Here is a 20,944-nt window from a genome sequence, read left to right on the forward strand (position 1 = left end):
GTGACAGGAACATGTCCGGCTAGGTTTTTGTCTTGAATGTCTCTGGAGAGGGTGACTCCACAACCTCTCATGGAAGCTGTCCCAGTGCTCTGCCACCCTCAATGTAAAGTTCTTCCTCATGTTAAGGTGAAGTTTGGTTGCTTATTACCACTGAAGTGAAAGGCTGTCAGCTTGTGTAGGTATTTATACTTATGAGTAGGTAATCAGAATAACCACTGATTTATAACAAGCAAAAGAAAGTTTATTGATTTTTTTGGTAGCAACAGAAGGACCATATTTTTGTAACATTTTTTCAAGAATGGTTCAGTTCTTGTGACTTTAATACATATGGAAATAATTCTGCATTTAACAAGAATGAGAGTTTGTCTAAGTAGAAAATAGATTATTTTCCAGATCCACAAAAATGTGAAACAAGAAATTGCTAATTGTGTTGAAGACCTGTCTTACACTGCTGCAGCTATCCTTACTCTTAAAATAATCTAAGCCTAATATAAAAAACTCCAAACCCAGGAATAAAACATAACAAATTGTTTACCACTGAAATGTACAGAAACATTGCCTGAGCAAATCACATTGACAACAGTAACAGCTATTTCTTCTCAGCTGCTTCACAAAACTGGATGACAATTAGATGGCATACTGCAAAGCATGAAAATCAACACTAAAATGCTTTGTTATTTTTATTTCTGTGCAAAATGTTAAATGTCTGAAACAAATGACAAACATGCCATCCCTAGAATTAAGAAAAAACCCAACCAATTAAATTATTAGATGGTGCATTAAGTGCAAAAGCTGCTCCATGTGCTTAGATATAGGTTTGGCTTCAATTTGGGTTGAAGTAACGTGTAGAAATGTGTTGTGGCAATCGTTTACTTGTGGTTTTATGTATAAGTTTGTCAGTTATATGGTTCATTCTTGTGCTCCCCCCTGTTCCTCCCAAGTTGGTTTGCCCCTAGGAGTTGTATCCTCCACTGAACTGACCTTCATTGTAAATCCAACCCCTTATTCCTGAACCTTCCCTGCCTGTCACCACAACCCTGCCCCTTGTCCATCATTGTAAACCCTGTCCTTTGTTCTGGATCCTTCCCTGTCAATCCCCTAACCCTTGAGGCCTCATTGGCCTGCGTGACCGCTCCTCTATTCCCCCTCATCCCTGATGGTTCCTGCACTGTAATACCCTCCCTTCACTGCTTCCTCCTGGATTCCCCATTGGCTGTTTGTTTGTACCCTCCCATTGTGTTGCTGCTGTATAAAATCCCGAGCAGAGCTGTGCTCGGGGCTCTTGGGTCCCTGACTCCCTTCAGCAGTAAACCTTTCTCTGCTGGAATCTCACACCGAGAGCCTCTTCCTCCTCCTCTACCCGCTCCTTGACTGTGGCTGACAATCCTGTCTGTTGAGCACAAGGCTCAAAGGTTCTGCCTTCAGTCGGCACCGATAAAGTCAAGGTAATTCCCCACACCTGGTGCAGCTGCTGGTGTGTTTCTCTGAGCTAGCCTGGGCTCCAGCAGAACCCCATCAGAAATGCATCTCCTTTTTTCACTATGTGAACAGTCACGCATTGGAACAGGTTGTGCAGACTAGCTAAGCAGTCCCTGTCCTTCAAGGTTTTCAGACCAGTCTGGATCCAGCCCTGAGCAACATGGCCTAACATAATACCTAATCCTGCCGTAACTGGACTAAAAACTACCTAAGGTCACTTCTAACACAAATGATTGTATTCTGACAGAGTACTGTGATAGAACTACTCTTAATAAGAATTTGCAAGCATTTCTGTTTGAAAGCTCACCACCACTTACCTCCTTAGACAAAATACCCTCAACTGGTATCTGAAAACTTAGCAAGCTTGCATTTGAAATCAAACTTTTTTGGAACTAAGTTAACCTGCGATACTATCAAGTGTCAAGAGCCTGAAGTATGATTTGGCAAGGACCTTAAAAATAAGAAAACAGACTGAAAAGTGTACAAAACTTAATACCTGGACATCAAGCATCTTTTTCATGTACATTTTACATTAAATACATTAACCCTAAGAATGACAAAGATCTCATTTTTAAGGAACCATCAAGTGAATCTTTACACTGGGAGCAAGAACTTCCATAGGCAAACGTTCCTTTCCTGCCTCCTAATAATTTTTGCATTCCTCACTGACGAAACGCAGTGCATTGAGGGCTTCCACTGTCACTGTGAGCTTTCCAATTACTGCACTGGCATCTTGTGAATCGAAAACTAGAAAGGAAACATCAGAAAACAGCATTACCTATTTAACTTTTGATAATTTTCCTTAGTGTTTGGACAGATTAAAGAGCAACTAACATATGCTAAAATAACTAACTAACTAACTAAATAAATAAACTTGCAGTTCAGGTCCTCAGGGTACTGGAAATTACCACTCTTAGAACTAGGATATACATCAATAAAAGTATCAGTGTTGAAATTAACTTAAAAAGGAAACTATTGATATAATAATTGTCTATTTAAAATAGTTTTTTTTCACAATATGTAAATAAAGATGTTTCAAATTCTATTAAAGACATATCTACATACATAGGAATAGTTTTAAGTAAAAATACACCAATTAATGCATTTTCTACATTGCGTATGATGGATGGGTCCAAATCAGGCTTGATAAATCACTCAGCAAACTGTCAACTTCAAGAGCAGACTTCAGTGGATTGTATCCTTTTTACTTAAAAGATGAGCAGGATAGCTGTAGTTAATTATATCCAAAGATAACATTAATTCTATTTTCTCACTTTTTATACTGTTCTTTTATCTCTGAGATACACTGTTAGATGTTTTGACTATAGTATTTTTCATCCATCTTCTTGCTTAATTTAATTTAATTGCTTCAAATTTCACATAAAACACTCTGACACAATCAGCAGTGAAAGAACAAAATATGAAAAAGATATATGGTTGCAATCATCAAAAAAAATAAAGTTTGGTATCTAACTTGAGTGACTTTATCTTCATGCGCTAGTGTCCTATGAATTTCCCTGTGTCTAGGTTTATTATTTTTCCTTAAACCAATATCCAACTCAGAGAACATGTACAACACTACCTAGGAATTCTGTTTATTGTTTAAATTTAAATTTTTATTGTTGGACATCTGTGTCCAGATCTGAAGAACTGATTCTTCTACAATTATTTCATCCATGAAAATAGACAGATATATTTTTTTGCCATGATCTGACATATTTTAATATAAAATTAATTTAAATTCTCTGAAACATCTTAATTTTCAGAAATATGCAAATTTCTGTGTTATGGATGCAATAAAAATCCCCAAAAAACTGTACAGCATATGCAGGAAAGGGAAGAAATGCAAAAGGGAAAAAGACTAAAAGTATTTCTAGTCCTTATTATAATTTTCATAGATATAATTAACATAAAGTAAAAATTAGTTTAAATGTTTGATGATTATTACAATACAATACTACAACACTGAATTACTGACTTACTACAATATTGAAGTAGTTGTCATTACATGGTAATGATTGGTTTACAATAACTAGTAATAAAACCCAGTCATTCTGGTCCTAATAATTCTCTCAGATGATGATAAGGAATATTAAGAGTTTTGTGAAAAGTGACTCAAAAATTACGCTTACATAATTAATCCATCTTAGCAAATGGGAATTATGACATTGGGAGGTATGGTCATAAATTCCAGAACAAAAATCAGTTTTCCATAGAGAGATTATAAAACACGTTTTTGGAGGAGCTTTCGTACTTGGAGAAAAGTTATTGGTGGAGAAAAGCTTAAGTTACTGAGCCACAGCAGGAAACACACTAAATCTGTATATTATTTTTCCAGAGTACAGAGATTTGATTCTTAGAATTTTTCTTATTGCATTCCTGTAACTGAGTGTTTTAGCAACAACATGGATGCAAATCATGCATGATAATGGGAATGGATAAGAAAGCCTATTTCTTTCCCTCATTACTCAGCTCCCCATTGCTCAAGGTACAGGAATTAGACACAGCAGTAGAAGTAATAAAGCTACATCTGCCTGGCATTCTGCTGGGGCTCACAAGAACCCTTGCTATTGCAAAAGGCACCTTGTGAACATGAGTGCTCTTCATCCAACCATTAAACTAGTTCACTTACTGGGAAAGAAGAGTGACTCTTTTATAACAGAGGTGCTTTCAGCTTCTTCACTAAGCTTCACCCCAAGGGGGAAAGAGGATTGAGAGGAAAAGGAAAGGGAAAAGTGCACCATTGGCAACCATGTTCCTGCTGCCACGGGGAACAGGAAATTGAGCAAGGAGAATATTATCCTCATAGTCAACAAAAGGACCAAAAAGCCTTCTTGAGTCTTCTTATCAGTGTTATAAAAATGCATCCTATGACCCCAGGAAATGGAAGATTCCACACTTCCTACTCACATCACCTTCCTGTAATGAGTCACAATCATTTTGGTCACAGTCTGTTACAGAAGGGTGCTCACTAAAACTGATTCCTAATCAAAACCACCAGTATTTCATATTGTCTCATACATGTTTCATATGGAGGAAACAGACTTGAGGTGCTCGGGGTCATAACGTAATTTCAAATAAAATGCAGATGTTAGTAATACAAAATTGCTGAAAAAAATTAATACAAAACAAATTTTTATACAAAATACATATTTATTGTCCTACCACCATGAAGTGTGTTGTAGAAAAGAGAGCATTATAGCAGTGGACATGGCTTGAAAGTTCTTAAGTTTTATGAACTGATTTCTATGAGGTCAGAATGCTGTTTGGTTTGGGTTTTTTAAAAAACAGACTTAAAGGAATAACACTAATAGATAGTTTTTGCAGACTTCTGCAAACAAATGTGGAAGGTATTAGTTAGTATTAAAGAATTTCTTATTGAAACAATGTCAAACAATTACTTGCACAGTAACACCTGCAAAGCAGAGATTTAATGAATTTTAGGCTACAGAAGCGTAGAAGAAAGTGATCTTTAAAACTTACCATCAATATCTTGCTCAATGATATCTCTTTGCTTCTGAAATATCTCTTTTAAACTGACATAAGCAATCCCAATATCCTCACATTCAAGATCCTGTTCATCTTCTGGGGGGTCACTGACCACTGTAAATTTTAGGCTAAACACACACACACACACACACAAAAAGGTATTTTGTTTTCAAAAATGGTCAAAAATCAAATTACAAATGATAAAAAAAGAAAAAACACACTATTTTACAAGTTTAAAATGCACAGAGGTGGAAACATTTGGTGTATGGGCAGAATCTTTCCATAAATTTTGTTTCTTGGTGGTCTCCTTGCAATGATAAAATGGAAGACTGGACTACTGATGAACTTCTGTCTTCCTATTTATTCAATACTGAACTGAAATTTCAGCACAAGCCAAACCAGACATTCTGATAACTGTAGGAAACAACCTACTTAGTAACACAGGGGACAGCAGTGACATGATGACACATGTAAGAGATTAATGCTTCTGTTCTGAAAAAAAGCTCACTGCTGTTATTTTACTTCATTTTTGCCTTAGGTTCGTAAAATATTTAATGTAATTATCTAAGTATTCATAGGGGAAATTGCAGCACACAGACCAGCTGTTGTTGCACTGTGTTGAGGAGTCCATCCAGTGCAGGTGGCTCAGGAGCAGCTGCAGATTGAGCACTGGAGAAGCCCAGCCCAAGGCGAGAGGCTGTGAACATCCCTTAGCGTAACAAAGGGCCCAGGGACCGATGGCCCAGTCAGACTGGGTTCACTCGGGGACAAGGCAGGAGCTGATGACCCCCAGACTATCCTGTGAGGGTACAAAAGCCCAAGGGGTTCCTTTGTTCAGGGTCCCTCATCTGAGGCTCCAGTTTGAACTGTTATTGTCTTATTTAATTACTGCACCAAAAATTAAATTATTTTAAGGATTGGGACCTCTAAGACTGAGTGATTGGAAATCTGGGCTGGACTTGGTGAGGGCAACTGGTCTTGACTGGGACAGCATGGGGGGTGTAGCTGCAAAGGGACCTCAGTCCCAGATCAGGTGGTGAAGTGTGACTGCCACAGCGGTCCTGGATTGCTGGACAGGGAAATTTCTTTAGCAACTAAATTATCTGTCAGGAAAAAATAAAAGGAGTATTTTATCCTCGTTATTATTAAATCTTAGTAAAACATGCTTTAGTAGCGTATGTTTAGCAACTTTCCTAATATAGATGGCAAAATAAGGGATATGGAATGAAGAGAGATCACTGTCACTCAGAGTGAATCAGTGATTTGTGAGTAAGATTTACATATGAGTCTGACACTTCAAATGCAATCAGCAGGTATCCTAATCTTCTGCAAATTAAATGGATCTTTATATTAATAGTTGTTCCATTTTAATGAAGATTTACATTCAAAAAGAAACAGAATGAAAGTATGTAATTCATTCTCTCCAAGTAATGCACATGGTATCTCAGTGAAAAAAAAAAGAACAAATTTATTACTATGAAATGGGACAAGTTTAATTGATAGTCTTTCTCATATGTATTCATGTAATAGATGTTTGCTACATCCATATATATACACCTTTTTTTGTTTGTTTTTTTAAATTATGGGGCCAAGGAACACTTCCTGTGTTCTTAAGTTCTTCTTATAGTATTCTGAATTTAGAAAGCAACAAATGTACTACTCTACCATCACAGAGATATGTGCTTTTCAAATTCATTACTGATAGACTACTGATGATAGAATATAGAAACTCTCTTTTGCAAAACAAAGTTAAAAAAAAACACCAATGAAACAATTTCCCTGAAAAACTAAACTACAGATTTAAATAAACATTAGATGAGTATGCAATATTCCATTCCATATGCACCTATTCAGAGAAGAAGACCAGCAGCCACATCAGAATGCATGCATCATTCCTAGCTGAAACATTTCTTTCTTTTCCTGTTAGTTATGTATTTATCTACTTAGGGTTACCTTGTCAGTAAAGACAAACAGAAAGGCAAACCATGAGCATTTACAAAGACCTATAACAGTGTTTTTCAGCATTAATCTGTACCTGTCAGCAGGTAGATCTGGCTTTAGAAGAATTGACTTGAGATACTCTCTTTCTGCATGATTATCTTCCTTATCAACATTTATCACTGCAAAGCAAATAAATTAATAAAACTGGCTATAATTTGGTTTTCACCTATTAGAAGAAAGAACACGAAGAAAAGAACAAAGAAAAATAAGCGTTTATTTCCTCTTCTTTTCTACGGAAAAAAAACTTTAGAATCACGTGATCTAATGAATACTGTCAAAAAAGAGTAAGCAGCATCTAAGCATGTCACAGAGCTGCTGCTTTCTATTAATGGCAATAGCAGCTATGATTTTAAAAGCCAGGAGTCTTTACTGCTTTGTATTAGAAGTGATTTACTGTATTTTCTTCCACTAAGGAAGCTAGAGATAGTGAGAATGTATGGCAAAGTGTTTATCCTTTTTGACAGCCTCAGTAATTTAGTCCTCATTTCCTGCCACAGTATTTCAATACGAGAAATCTTCAGACCAATGGATCGGAGAAAATTTGCCATCTATATTTCCTCTCAAGTGGGCAATGCCAGCATAGCCCATACCAGCATAGTGGTTAATGTGACATTTCCACTTCCTTTCAGTCTTCAGCTACACATGGAACGATCCAATAGTTTAAGTAAGAGAAGGATCTAAATGAGTGAATTCTTTGGCAAACTGCATTCTAAAATCAGGTTTGTAGATGGTAGCAATTTTAAAGATCTCACTGAGACATCATTTCTGCAAAACCATTTTTATGTAATTATTTTTAAAAGAATGCTTAATTTGAATGTCTGTATTAAGGGTTTGTCAGAAACAGCAAACTGATTCACCTACTTCAGAATATGCTCAGCCAAAAGTCCAAGACTGAAGCACTCAGGCTGAATCTTAAATGAAACAAAATTTTACCAGGAAGGAAAAAGTTAATGAATAATTGAAATATGATGAAATAGCTGGGAAAATAATTAACAAGAGAATAATAAATTATTACAATTGTTCTATGTATGCCATTAGTGTAAATATAAAATACTAATTGGCAATGTATTAGCATGAAACATGGATGAATCTGTTCCCCTATTAAAAAAGTTATCATTAAAGGAACAGTAAGTATTTGCAAGTAGTGACAAAGTCTAATTACATATTCTCTCTTTTCAATTGTGTTTTAGATGTACAGGTTAGAATGTTTTTATTTTGCTGCATCATCATGTACCAATAGAAAAAATATCATCACGCTCTTATAAAAAGAATATATAGATTTTACTTATGTATAGTCTAATTTTGAAATTTATACACTACCAACATATTTAAATATGTTGTGATGTTACCATTTTATATACCAACCTCCTTCAGCATTTCATTTTATGCTTGATAATTGCATACTTACCTCATTTCTTTAAAATCACTTTTAGTATTTCCCAAAATATCTGGAAAATAGGCACATAGAGTTGGAACATGGAGAAATGCAGCTATAATATATAGGAAGTAGGATTTATTGCAGGTATTTTCACAAGACAGAATTTAAGAGAATAACCAAGCCTGGTCAGGAATACATCAGACTTACCAGTGCTATAGTTATAGTGAATCCTCTGACCACCTGTTGGTTTTGGAAGAGACAGTGGGGTCTCCTCTGCAAGGAAATTGTTTAATCTGCATTCTACAAACAGCTGCTGTATTGTTTCATCTGCTGTAATTCGTGACTCAGTAAGACAGAGTGATGTAATTTTAATCCAGATTTTTTCAACTTCCTATTTAAAAATATAAACATAGCACAAATTATTTTTTGTTTCTGTAAGTGTTAACATAAAACAAACATACATATATATATGTAAATCATTGGCTTTTTTATACGATTAATACTGATTGATTAACATATACAAAATGAGAATCTAAAGCTCCAGGGTTTGTAGCTAAGACTGTTGTTGCAAGAGATACTGATTGCCATTTAATGTTTAAAATATTTTTGCAGTAGTCATAGTTACAGTCTGCTGGTTATCTTTATGTAAAAATACTATCTGAATCACAAAATTAAGCTGTCATAACTTTTAACTACACAGTAAAGTGATCCTGTAACTGCTTAAAATACTGCCAGTAATACAAGGTACTGAAGTTTTCCAAATAAAGAGTTGTTAGTACCTACGGCAGACTATACTACAAACAGTTCAATAAAAACCCATCAAATCACAAAATTCTTAGGCATGTAAAATAATTATGTATTTGTAAAGAATTCAACTTCATATAGTGAACTTCCCTAGTGATAATAAAAGTAATATCCCAATTGTTCTTCACCAGAGCCTTTTCTTACTATCTTTAACTGAAATGACATTTTTCTGTTCTTTATATGAAATTGTTTTACACTGTTCTGCAGTCTGGAATATTTATGTACAGATAAATTTTAGTAAGTTTTATTTAAGTGGGCATGTTGGACTCAAGAGAAAGAGTCACAATTATTTCTCAAAGTTACTCTGGGAAGAAAGAAGAAAGAAAAGCCGATGTGGTTTCAAAGCTGGAATATGTAGGTGAGCATTCAATGAAGATATTCTTCAAAGAGCAAACAGAACACACAGGATATAGAAATGTTTAATTTTTTTTACTTATTTGTTTTCAGTATATTACTCTCCCTTCATAACTTTATTAAAAATATTTCTTCTATACGGAAATATTTTGAAGATTTTTATTTCTCAAATCACTTGAAGTACTAAATCACATTCAAAAGATGAGTTTTCTATATTCAGTCAGAACTCCAAGTTAATGTTCTTATTTCATATGGAGATAGATTTTGCTGAGCAGATGATAGAATTAATCAAAATGAAAAGCAATGTATCCTATTGTGAAAATATCCACCATACAGAACAATTTCCATTGCTGTCAAGTCCTTTCAGTATTTCATGATGTAATTTTACCCCCTCCTTTCAAAAGACTTTTCCTTTTATTATGTATTATTTTATTATGTATCCTATGACACTTTAACTGCAAATCCAAATCTGGATAAATATTTCAATAAGGTTCTTTCACTATTCAGAAGGTTCATGGAAATTTTACAGAAAAAATTCCACACTGTTCTGTCTCTACTAATATAGGTACACAGCTTTAGCAAATTTTTTTTCCTAAAATCTAGTAAGTTAAATGGATACCAAATGTCATTAAAGTGATGGTCTTTGACCTGAATATGCTTTTCATATTCAAATTTATAAATTAAATGAAATGAAGTATTTTATGATCAATCATACATCATAGACAAGAAGCAAAAATAAAGAAGCAACTGGTACAGCTTGATACTGGAAAATCTGTTAGATATGCCTTATAATTAATATATCTAAGAAATAACCATGAACTGTCTAATCTGTAATATACAAAAAAATCCCCAGTATGATCTTAAATGACTCAAACAGTCTAGTATACAATTCAGATTTATAAGATAATTAGCACCATTATGTCCAAAAATTACAAGATTTATTTACAGTATTTGAGTACCAGTAGGATAATTATCTCAAAAGATAAAAGGCAACGATTTCTGATCTTTAATAAACAACAAAAAATAATAGCAATTTTGACATGCTGTATTCTGTAATCAACCCAAGAATTCAAGTAAAATAATGCATATTTTTAAAATCCAACTTTTATCACATGGTGCCTTAATAGTGTGTAGCTTTTACTGTTTTTATCTACCATTCACAAACATGCACATTGCTACCGAAGAACAGTTCAATGGAAGGACACAGAAACTGATGAACCTGAAATGAATCTACATACAAAATCCTCTCAGAATTGTCCTTAAATAATTTTGATAAAATAAAATAAAGGATGACTAGAAAGGTATAGAGTAACTGTATTAACGTTTGACTTAACAGTGATTACTAATATTCATTTTAGTTCTCAAAATTACAGGTGAATTTTTTTAACATTTTACATATAAATAATGCAGTCTTCAAAAGTACCTTCTGTATCTTTCTGAAGAACCTATAAGTGACAGCGTTTCTACATACCTACTGAGCTGAAGACATGCAATTTCTTTGAGAAGTACTTTCTACAGATTAAAAAAAAAAGACGCAGTATTTCTTATACATGTTTCTTGTTGCTAGTTACTTTGTAAGATACCACATAGCCTTGAAAAGAGCACTTCAAAAAATAAAACTTCCTCTAGGATATCACATTGCAGAACATTAAAGCCTGTTAATTTTAAGTACTAGTTTTATGGTTAAGATTGTTCGGCCAATGTTAGATCTAAAAGTGTGAAATATTATTTTTTTTTGAGAACTATCCTATTGAAATACTGTTCAAAGTAAATTTTCCAAATTTGTATTATGATGTGCTACTTTGTATATATGACTTCAAGCCCTGAATTGCTGATTTTAAGAATAAGTCAAGAGGTTTTGTATAGTACATGTACAGTTCCATTGAAAACTGATGTTAGATATAGCAAAGCTACTCTTAGTGGACATTAGGCTTAAAATATTTTTCTTAGTCTTACCAAATAATTGCCATGTACACTCTGACTCAGCTGTTTAATATTTGTGGATACTGGACTTGAAATGATACAGTCATCACTGTCAGTTTTTATTGATTCAACAGCATCATCTTGATTATCTTGATCTATAAACAAACAAACAAACAAACGCACGCAGGTAACACTTGCTATATTTTAGACCACCTCAGACTGAATAAGAAATCTGATAGCAATGAATTTCCTTTTCTAATATAAAAAGAGTAAGTGCCAGGTAAATGTTCTTTTCCTTGAAGAACATTAACACTGTGAATCAATGATCTTTACAGTCATCTAATCTGTATTTTTTCTGGTTTGTTAAAAAAAATAGTGATGTTTTCCAGACATAAGCTGGCAAATAAAGTAAGTCCTGTAACAAATTAAGTATGCACAACTGTTAGCTTTAGTTAAGAATACGGCCCGAATTCGTGGATTTTCTCTGACTTCCTTCAACACCATGCATACATAAAAGAAGAATGCACTTTTTTACTTTATTAAAAAATAGTTCTGTATTCAGGTGCATTATTTTCTGGAATATTCTAGAGCATTTTTTTCCATGAAGGAAATGATAAAGACAACTGGTATTCAAAATCAACATTCAACAAGTTTTTCCAATCTTTCTAATGAATTCTTATGCTAAAGCTGCAGAGAACTAAACAGAAGTTTAGCATTCTTCTTCTGCTTTTATTTTAAACTTGGAATCATGGACTTGGTTATTGCCCTAATAAACAGTTTAAGCTTGGAGGTGGAACAGGATGACTTGGCTTTTATAATCTTTAAGTAAATCTAACAACTTTGTGGCACATAAGTGATATGGCATACTAGCCCTCTCACTGTCTGAAAGGATGCCAGTATCAGCATTGGCTGTTATCTGCAGACAAAAAAAGCATACTCATTAAAATAGTCTTTGGAACAGCATAGTTCTAAGGGAGAATCTGAAGACATTTAAAATAGAAACCAGGTTTCCTTTAATATTGTACAAATCTAAGTTATATATTAGATTTTTGCAATCAATTACAATATGGTTTCCATCTGGGAAGAAAACACAACTTACCCACCGCCCAGCTTCAAGTGCAAAGTACATCAGAATATAATTTATGTCATGAAGTTTCTCATAATGAGGCAGCTTCCACTAATAGACAGATTTTTTCAGAAAATACAGCTACTTATTAATATGAATTCTACCTTCTGGTTGCAATTCTTCAATTATTTCTGTTTCATCTCTAGAAGTAATCAATGTTTGGTCAGCCAACTGCTCCTCTGACAGATGAGAGAGTTCTTTTTCCTGCTGAATTTCTTCGGCCATCTCCTTCGCTTTGTCACCTGACACCTGTTTAGCCTCCTGTACCACATGCTACAGAAAAAGATAAACTTTCAGTCTTTATAGAACTCCTTGAATAGCAGAAGTTACTAAAGTTCAAAACTTGAAGAGTTACGGCCTACGTTCATTATCCAGAGCCTTTTAACAATTGCTTATTATTGCTTATGCAGTGCAGGAAACAATGTCAACTGCTGTAACGTATAATTCATATACAGCAGAAAGACATTTATCTAACTGTATTTGTGAAAACATAACTATTTTAATAATTTTGTACCTGTCAACATATATACAGCCTATTTGATTTCCAGATTAATTTATATTTCATCTTTTTCTACAAGTTCTACAAGACTCAGTCAAAAAACCCCAAAACATACAGAAAACACCACCACCATTTTTCTAACTTAAATTATACAGTTTTTTCTGTCTCAAAAGCAAAGTAATATAATATAAAAAAATAATCATCTCTGCTACACAGTATAAACATGTTATCTAAGGTAAAATATCTTTAATGCACAATGTATTCTGAAGTAATCTTACTGTTTTCCTTCTCTTTGAGTTCAATTACACAAAATAATACCTCATCAGCGGATACTGCATTACAGACAAGGCACCTTCCATGTAAATTTGCAGTGCTTCATTACCTATGCATTATTTATTATCCAACAATTCTCCTGTAGGACTGAATTTTTCACAGTGGCACTGATGCCTCACCTCCCACCCTTAGAATCCATGAAAAAGCTTTCAGCTGTCCACAGAACATCTCACTTTTTCAAAACTGGACCTGAAGAATTATTTTTGTTCCAACACATTTGGAGCCACACAAAGAAAAGCAATGCTAACAAACACAACAGAGTCTTGTTCTATAAATCAAGGTTATCCTAGAAGTTTTCAAGTCATAGAAAACTGACTTTATGTGTCTTATGTTCCTTTTTGTTACAGATGTGTCATAACCATTGTGTTTTATACAATGTTTGGCCATTCTTCTTAATTCCTTCAGTGACAAGAGTTACACTTTGTGGATGAAAGTTTCCGAGAGAACAGTTTTTGCTTATTCTAATTGACCAATACCACCCGATATGGTCAGAGAGAGACTCTTCTCAAGCAAAGCCCCAGATGAGGGCTGAAGCAGTAAAGTAAAAGGAAAATAAGAGCCAGTGATTAAATACTGTGTTATACCACTAGAAACTATAGTATACCACTAGAAACTACAGTTTGCCAATCTGCCACAATTTACTTTTACAACGAATTGGGCCAATACAATAATTAATACTTCTCCTCTAAGTGCTACATAATGTGGTGGTGCATCCCTCCTACATCATCTGCAAGTACATCATCCTCAGTGCTCTACTCTCAGACACACTTTAAAAGCCTTGACAGAACCAGCTGAGCGGTGAAGTGTCTCTTGACCCTGTCAGGTGAATTGTGAGGCATCACCAGATTGTACCAGGAGCTCTGGCATGATGTAAATGGGCACAATCAGAAACATCAGCTGCCTAACCAAGATGGGAAACAAAGCATAAGCAGCTGTCCTTTTCAGCCTTGGTAAACCATTTACCTGAATTGTAGCTCGAGAGTAATGGTATTATTGCTGCTGCACTTTGGGGAAAAAACACCAGGAGCAATTGACTTGGGCTTTGGCCAGGAGGGAAACTGGTGACCAACAATCATCTTGCAACCCTATAAACAGCAGTCCTGAGTGAGACCCTTTGAGCTCTCCTGAACAGCAGCGGCTCCACTACACTGCCCACTCCGAGTGGGACCTCTCAGATCTTGCAAATCCTCAAGTTTGCAATATCTGAAAGACTGTCACTGACAAGAAGGCCTGGGCTGATACCACACATCTCCACCTTCTTCAAGGTGTAAGCCTTGCCAGCTGGGAAATGGAAAGGGATTTGATATGAGTATTTCACTGAACCCAAGAAGAACTTTTGATAGCTAAATTTACACACATCGGCCTGCACATAATTTTACCTGTGTGTGCATGTGAATTGGTTTTGGTATGAATGTTACTATCTCAAATCTGTAGTTAAGTCATTATTATAATTGTAGTGAACCCTATGAAACTGCATTTTAAATGTTAACGTACTTCCATATTATTTTCAAATACAGAGCCCTAAGTGTGGAGGAAGCCCAGTCTGAATAAAACAAGGGGAAGCCTTCAATATACAGTAGACAATTAATATATAAAAGTAGGTACAGATTTACTGGTGGAAAAGCATTTGGACAGGAAATTATGTCCTCCTTTGCCTCCCTGCATTAGCATCACTGATTCTATCTTCTGCTAGAGCTTCCTATGTATGAGGCTGGACCATTCTTACAATTAGTTTGGATGAGTCAAACCATTCGTCTCACTTTTAAGTGAGTCGCCTTTTCTATTTGCTTTGGCATGTATCACATTGATATGAACTTTTATTAAGAACTAGATTGATTCTCTGCTATTCAGAAAATGAACTGGAAAATGAATCAGGCTTCCCATTTTAATCTATCGAACTTCTGTTTTTCTTGCATGGACACTTTCTTGCCCTTTCATCACAAGACTTAGACGTCAGAGAAGCTGTTCCATTACTCAGGCTTAACAGTCCTTTTGTCTTTAAACAGACAATGAGACTTAGATTTTTAAAACAGCTAGAGGAGCTGCCAACACAGCAATAAAGACTTATGATGAGGGCAAGCAGGTGTCTCACTTAGAAAATCCTAGTTTGTGAAAACTGTCAAACTTTGAGAAGTTACTATTTGGATAGCTGAAGATATTTTGTGTGTTTAACTATCCGGCTAACATTTCAGTTTTTCATATCTAAGCTCTCAAAAGATTATATTCACCAACACTTGACTTTTTGTTTTTTAAAGTTAGTAAATGCAACAGATTGACTTAATTCTTATTTCTGTATAGCTCTCAACGAAGTTCTAGTCATAGTAAACTAAACAGTAACAGAACCCGTTAATTGAAAAGATGTTAACTTTTCAAATAAATCCAATCAAGTAATTTATGAAAGGAAAAAAACCCCACAACTCGTTCTTAATTAATGCAATATTATTATAATTATATATAATATATAAACATAACCTTTTATAATTGCCTGTTGAAGAACCTACCTTTACTTACTGGAATTTACTTAAAAGACTAACCACAACCTATTCTTAATTCTCTGAATGTGAATTATTTCAGAGGAAAATTTACAAAATGCAGCAAATACATTTGACTTAGTTCCATGCAGACTCTCTTAAGACTCTGTAAGGCTGTACAGATGACAGTGTATCCCAAGTTAAGAAGTATAATTATTTTCAGAATAATTATAGTCAAAATAATTCAGAATGTGTGCAATCTCAGCTGATAAACTTAATTTTAGAGGTGACTCTGAACTGTGTCAAATTATGTATCTCATTATCCCAACACTCAGGATCTATTTGGATCAAGCTGGTTTCTACAGAGCCATTTATATGCAGTGCAGGTGGTACACTGTAGAAAGACACTTGAATAATGCAGAGAGCTGAGAAACACAGTGCAGAGTGAGTTGATTGGTCTTCTTAGAATCTGCCCTAAGCCAGCAGAAATTGAAGCTTGTAAACTGTGGAGGACATCAAGCAGTTCTGAAGGAGTCACACAAATACCACTGCATTGCGACCCCCACCTATATGCAGTACTATGCTATCATTCATTGCCTGGGACATCCCAGTATTGTGCTGCTAAAATAATCCAGTGTTCTTGATTATTAGTTCTACAAATTGCCCATATGAAGCCATAAGCAGCCTTTCATGCTTCAACATTCATAACAAAAATACTCGGAACTTACTGACATCTGTATTGTACTAAGATCCAGAAAAGAGACTCTCTTGTGTGCTTGAGCTGCACGCTGCTTCATTTTGAGTGTTGGTGTCTGTAATAAACAAATATATTGAAGGGCACTTATTGCCATTTTATTTTACAGTAAATTATGAGGAACTCTAATATTTTTCAAAGCCAAATCTAATGGCACTAAATTCAATTCTAATCAGACATAATTTAACAAATTCATACACAACATACTTCTCTGATTACATCATGGAACCCATGGAGATATTATCCAACACATAAATTTACTATATGGAATAATATAAAAATTTGAGTTATTCCAGATACAGTATTTTAAACACCTTAGCTTACAAAAAAGCCCACCAAAACCTCTAGTATTTTAATTTATACATTTCGACCTGTTTGCTTTTATTTCTTAAACAACTATTAAAGATGTCTGAAAGTTCCTTCTTTTTCTGTGGCCCTTATTTAAATGTGATTGTACAGTGAATTATATTGTCAAAATTCTCTTCAATATCCAGCTAAAAAACCCAGCAAAAAACTAATGTGAAGGAATCTCAATCTCCATCTCACAATTTTCCAATGTTAAGAACTACTTCAATACCTTTTTTGAAAAACTGCTTCATCCTTTCTATGTATCTAACATCCAGCTGGTTTAAAATTCATGAGTATGATACTAAAACATAAGGCACTCACAGCTCAAGAAAATTAAATATAATGTCAAATGTTCTAGTGACAACTTCAGTAAAAATAAATAACTAAGTTTGAGACTTTGCCTCTTCGGGTAAGGTATTCAACTGGTTCTTGATCTCTTTATAAGAAAAACTGCTAATGTATTTTCTGGTTCAAGAACCTTTACTACACTTTGAATGTATCAAGACTTGACCTAAGCTATTTGAACTCAAAAAAGAAAGAATTAAAGAGTTAATTTTATCAAAACTATCACAGAATCATAAAATGGCTTGGATTGAAAGGGAATTTAAAATGTAGTCCCAGAATCCTTGCCATGGGGAGGGACACCACCTTCCACTAGACAAGCTGCTCCAATCCCTGTCCAATCTGGCATTGGATACTTCCAGGGATGGGGCAGCCCCAGCTTCTCTGGGAAACCTGTTCCAGTCAAAGGAATGGCTGGAGCAATGTCAGGAGCGCGATAGGCTGGACATCAGAACAGATTCTCTCCACAGAGGATGGGCACCAAACAAGCACCCCAGGGAATGGTCATAGCCCCAAGGCTGCCAGACCTCCAGGAGCATTTGGAAAATCTTCTCAGGTACAGAATGGGATTGTTGGGGTGTCTGTGCAGGGCCAGGAGTTCGACTCAATTATTCTGATGGGTGCCTTCTAACTCAGCCTATTCTATGATTCTACGAAGAATTTCTGTCTTCTAAAGAATTTCTGTCTTCTAATCTAAACCTACTTTCTTTGAGTTTGAAGTCATTCCCTCTTGTCCTATGCCCTTGTAAAAAGCCTCTCTCCACCATTCTTGTAGGCTTCCTCAGGTATTGGAAGGCTGCAATTAGGTCACCCTGAAGCTTCTCTTCTCCATGAAGTAATTCACTCTATCAAGTACAGACCCAAACATACCTTGGATGGTTGTTCATGCTCTCTAAAACTGGGCGTTATATATCCCAGAGCCTTTGACCTCTGTTTGTAGGGAATAATTGCTTGGTCCATAGGAACTTGTAACCTGATCCAGTATTCCACGGTACCATAATTTTGAATGTGTCCTGTTTTCCCTAAGGAATAAACGGGATTGCATTAATTTTCTTTTCAACATTAAGGTATGTTACTCAAAAGCTAGGAAAAATCACAAATTAAAGATTGTGCCTATGCATTACGCCAGTGCTTGTGACGTGAAATCTGTTTTATGTTAGAAACAAGAACAACTCCCAGGCTCCCCTTGTATGATCCAAAATAAAAACATGACCATTTTTTACTACTTATGTATTTACTACAGGGTCAAAGCAAAGTTCAATATTTTTATCTCTTAAAGGCAAATAAAGGTTAGGACAGTTTTGTATGCTAACAGTTAGAAGCGTCCCAAAAAGAGGTATGCAATTTAAATTACAGGCAAAAATGCCACTTTACAATGCCTTATTAAACCAGATTCTTTACAGCAGTGGCCAGTTAAGAGATCACTGAATAGAGATCTGGCAGAACATTTATGGAAGAAAAAATAAGCAGCACAGAATATTCAATACTTCTTAGAAGTGTCTTGTCAAGGATACCTTAAAATTATTTTAATATAATGAATATGAATGTGCCTAGAATAATGCACAAAACATAAATAAACACCCTTCTAGATTATGCTATTATATTAAATATTATTAACCATAATCACCATAATTTGTACCTTTTTCGCTATTATATGGTGACCTTTGTTTTATCAGCTTAGATTACATAATTTCTTCCTTTGGTTATTGATAAGGGACAAGAGGATATACTTATGACATTCAGGCCAGATATAAAGCATTGATGTTTGATATGGGCGAAGTGGGGGTGCCTCCTCTTTTGGATTTTTTCCCCTTTTACCCTGAGGTTATAAGCCATTATGGGTAAAATTGCACCCATCCCAGCTTTCTACAAGTGTTGGCAGAATCACAAGAACATGCTGCACATTCAACAGAAATAGTATTCTTGTAAACACTTCTCTTTTTCCTTTTGAAAGAGTAATGTACAAATTCATTTTTAGTCAAATATTCATTATTTATCACTTGCAATATAATGATACATAATCAAACAGATTACTTTGTGATATTATTAACTACCAACTAAATTTGCTGTGTAGTAGATCTTGCCATCGTTTTCCAAAATTTCCTGGAACTTAAGTTGACAAGAAGCAATTGTTTCATAATCTATGCCATACGCACGATGAACCTCAAGTGTGATGCTGTTTTCCTGTATATAGTGGAAGAAGCTGTCATCAGACTGCAAAAGAAACTGAGAAGTGAAGTCATATAATGGGGTGTTCCCATAAACTACTGGGGTTATCTGAAGTTCAAAGTCGTAGAATGCGTAAGTACAAAAGGTTGCAGGCTCCAAGTCACCAAAAGTGTGCATAGCTTCAGAAGAGAAGATCACTTTGCTGATATGAATTTCAAAAAGGTTCTCTCCTCTTTCTAAATTAACAGTTTCAACCAATCCATCCACTGGATCACTTGGCAATACTTCTGGTTTGGACTTAAGTGGTTTCGTATCATAGACAACGTCTCTTAGTTGGGCTGCAACAGATAAAACAGAGCTATAATATGATTGTCTTTTTAAAAAATTAAATATAATTAATGACTGAGGAGAAAGGATAAAAGCATAATTCAATTATATTAACAGTATTACTTTTGTAAAGACATTACCAAGAAGAATTCATACACTGAATGCCCACTGAGCACACTGACAACAATCAGGAGTATTTCCTCAATGAAGCTGCCTCAGTATACATAGACACAGGACCCTAACAGTTATTATCAAGTTATAAGGGAGTTAAAAAGCAAAAATTCAGAAGTCTTATGCAATACTCCAGGTAAGTATCATTATGCAAATGTAACAGAGATTTAAACGCTTATTTAAAGATTATTTATTAAGATGTTTATTAAATTTTCCAGAGAAAGAAATAATACATCTGACTTTTAACATCCGTTATATCTTGAGTGGGTAGAACTATCAGCAAAGTCCTTCACATGTTTCCAAGCTTCAGGTTGTAAGTGGTTAGTAAGTGGTTAACACAGGTTGGATGGGGCTCTGAGTAGACTTCTAGTGGAAGGTGTCCTGCCCCTGGCAGGGAATTGGAACGAGATGGGTTCCAACCCAAGCCATTCTGGGATTGTATGATTCTAAGAAATCAAAATACGTGCTTACAGAATTAGGACATAAACCATGATGCAGTAGATGCAACTTGGAGAGAAAATGTGAAAATTGTTTCAACATAAGTGCCTGTAAAATATCCTGCTTGAAGCTTCCTATGCACCTTTTACACAGTGAAGCCATGAAAAAATACTTGAAATTCATCCTGTTTAAATACTGTGTCAGTATATTATAACAAGACTTGAGGAATTTTAGTAACAAAGTGATTCTGTAATGATAGTACTGCAAAGTAAAAGGTTGACCATAAAAGCATGTTTTATTAAAAAAACCCCCACAAGTTTGGTAATTTTATTCTTATTCAGAAATAGCTGCAGTATAAAAAACACTTCGCTGGATTTGGTTTAATTAATAACTATCATTATTAACATAATATAAGTCAATAAAAATGAACTGGAATATATACCTTTCCATGAAAGAACTGACCTCTCTACCAGTTTTAGGAATGGAAAAGTGCTTCAACTGGAGAACAAATTTACAACAGTAATTTGAAAGAGATAAA

General features: G+C 34.9%; 1 protein-coding gene across 6 annotated transcripts in view; it reads right to left on the reverse strand.

Annotated features, from left to right (window-relative positions):
- Positions 1-219: 219 nt before the first annotated feature.
- Positions 220-20,944, reverse strand: part of RPGRIP1L (RPGRIP1 like) — a 46,512-nt gene continuing 25,787 nt past the window's right edge. For 5 of the 6 annotated variants that reach the window (XM_088062574.1, XM_088062575.1, XM_014256425.2 and 2 more), the window contains exons 15-23: positions 19,356-19,808; positions 18,172-18,323; positions 16,586-16,669; positions 12,659-12,827; positions 11,462-11,583; positions 8,555-8,738; positions 7,004-7,088; positions 4,963-5,096; positions 220-2,226 (exon numbers count right to left, since the gene is read on the reverse strand). In XM_088062574.1, coding sequence (XP_087918700.1) covers positions 2,123-2,226; positions 4,963-5,096; positions 7,004-7,088; positions 8,555-8,738; positions 11,462-11,583; positions 12,659-12,827; positions 16,586-16,669; positions 18,172-18,323; positions 19,356-19,808 — 1,487 coding nt within the window. In that variant the 3' untranslated portion in view covers positions 220-2,122. The remainder of the gene's footprint in view (positions 2,227-4,962; positions 5,097-7,003; positions 7,089-8,554; positions 8,739-11,461; positions 11,584-12,658; positions 12,828-16,585; positions 16,670-18,171; positions 18,324-19,355; positions 19,809-20,944) is intronic. The other variant, XM_014256430.2, reaches the window with a different exon arrangement.

Source organism: Pseudopodoces humilis, chromosome 15, assembly GCF_049639895.1.
Source record: "Pseudopodoces humilis isolate 2021_Gansu_Grassland_sample_001 chromosome 15, ASM4963989v1, whole genome shotgun sequence".
NCBI lineage: Eukaryota > Metazoa > Chordata > Aves > Passeriformes > Paridae > Pseudopodoces > Pseudopodoces humilis.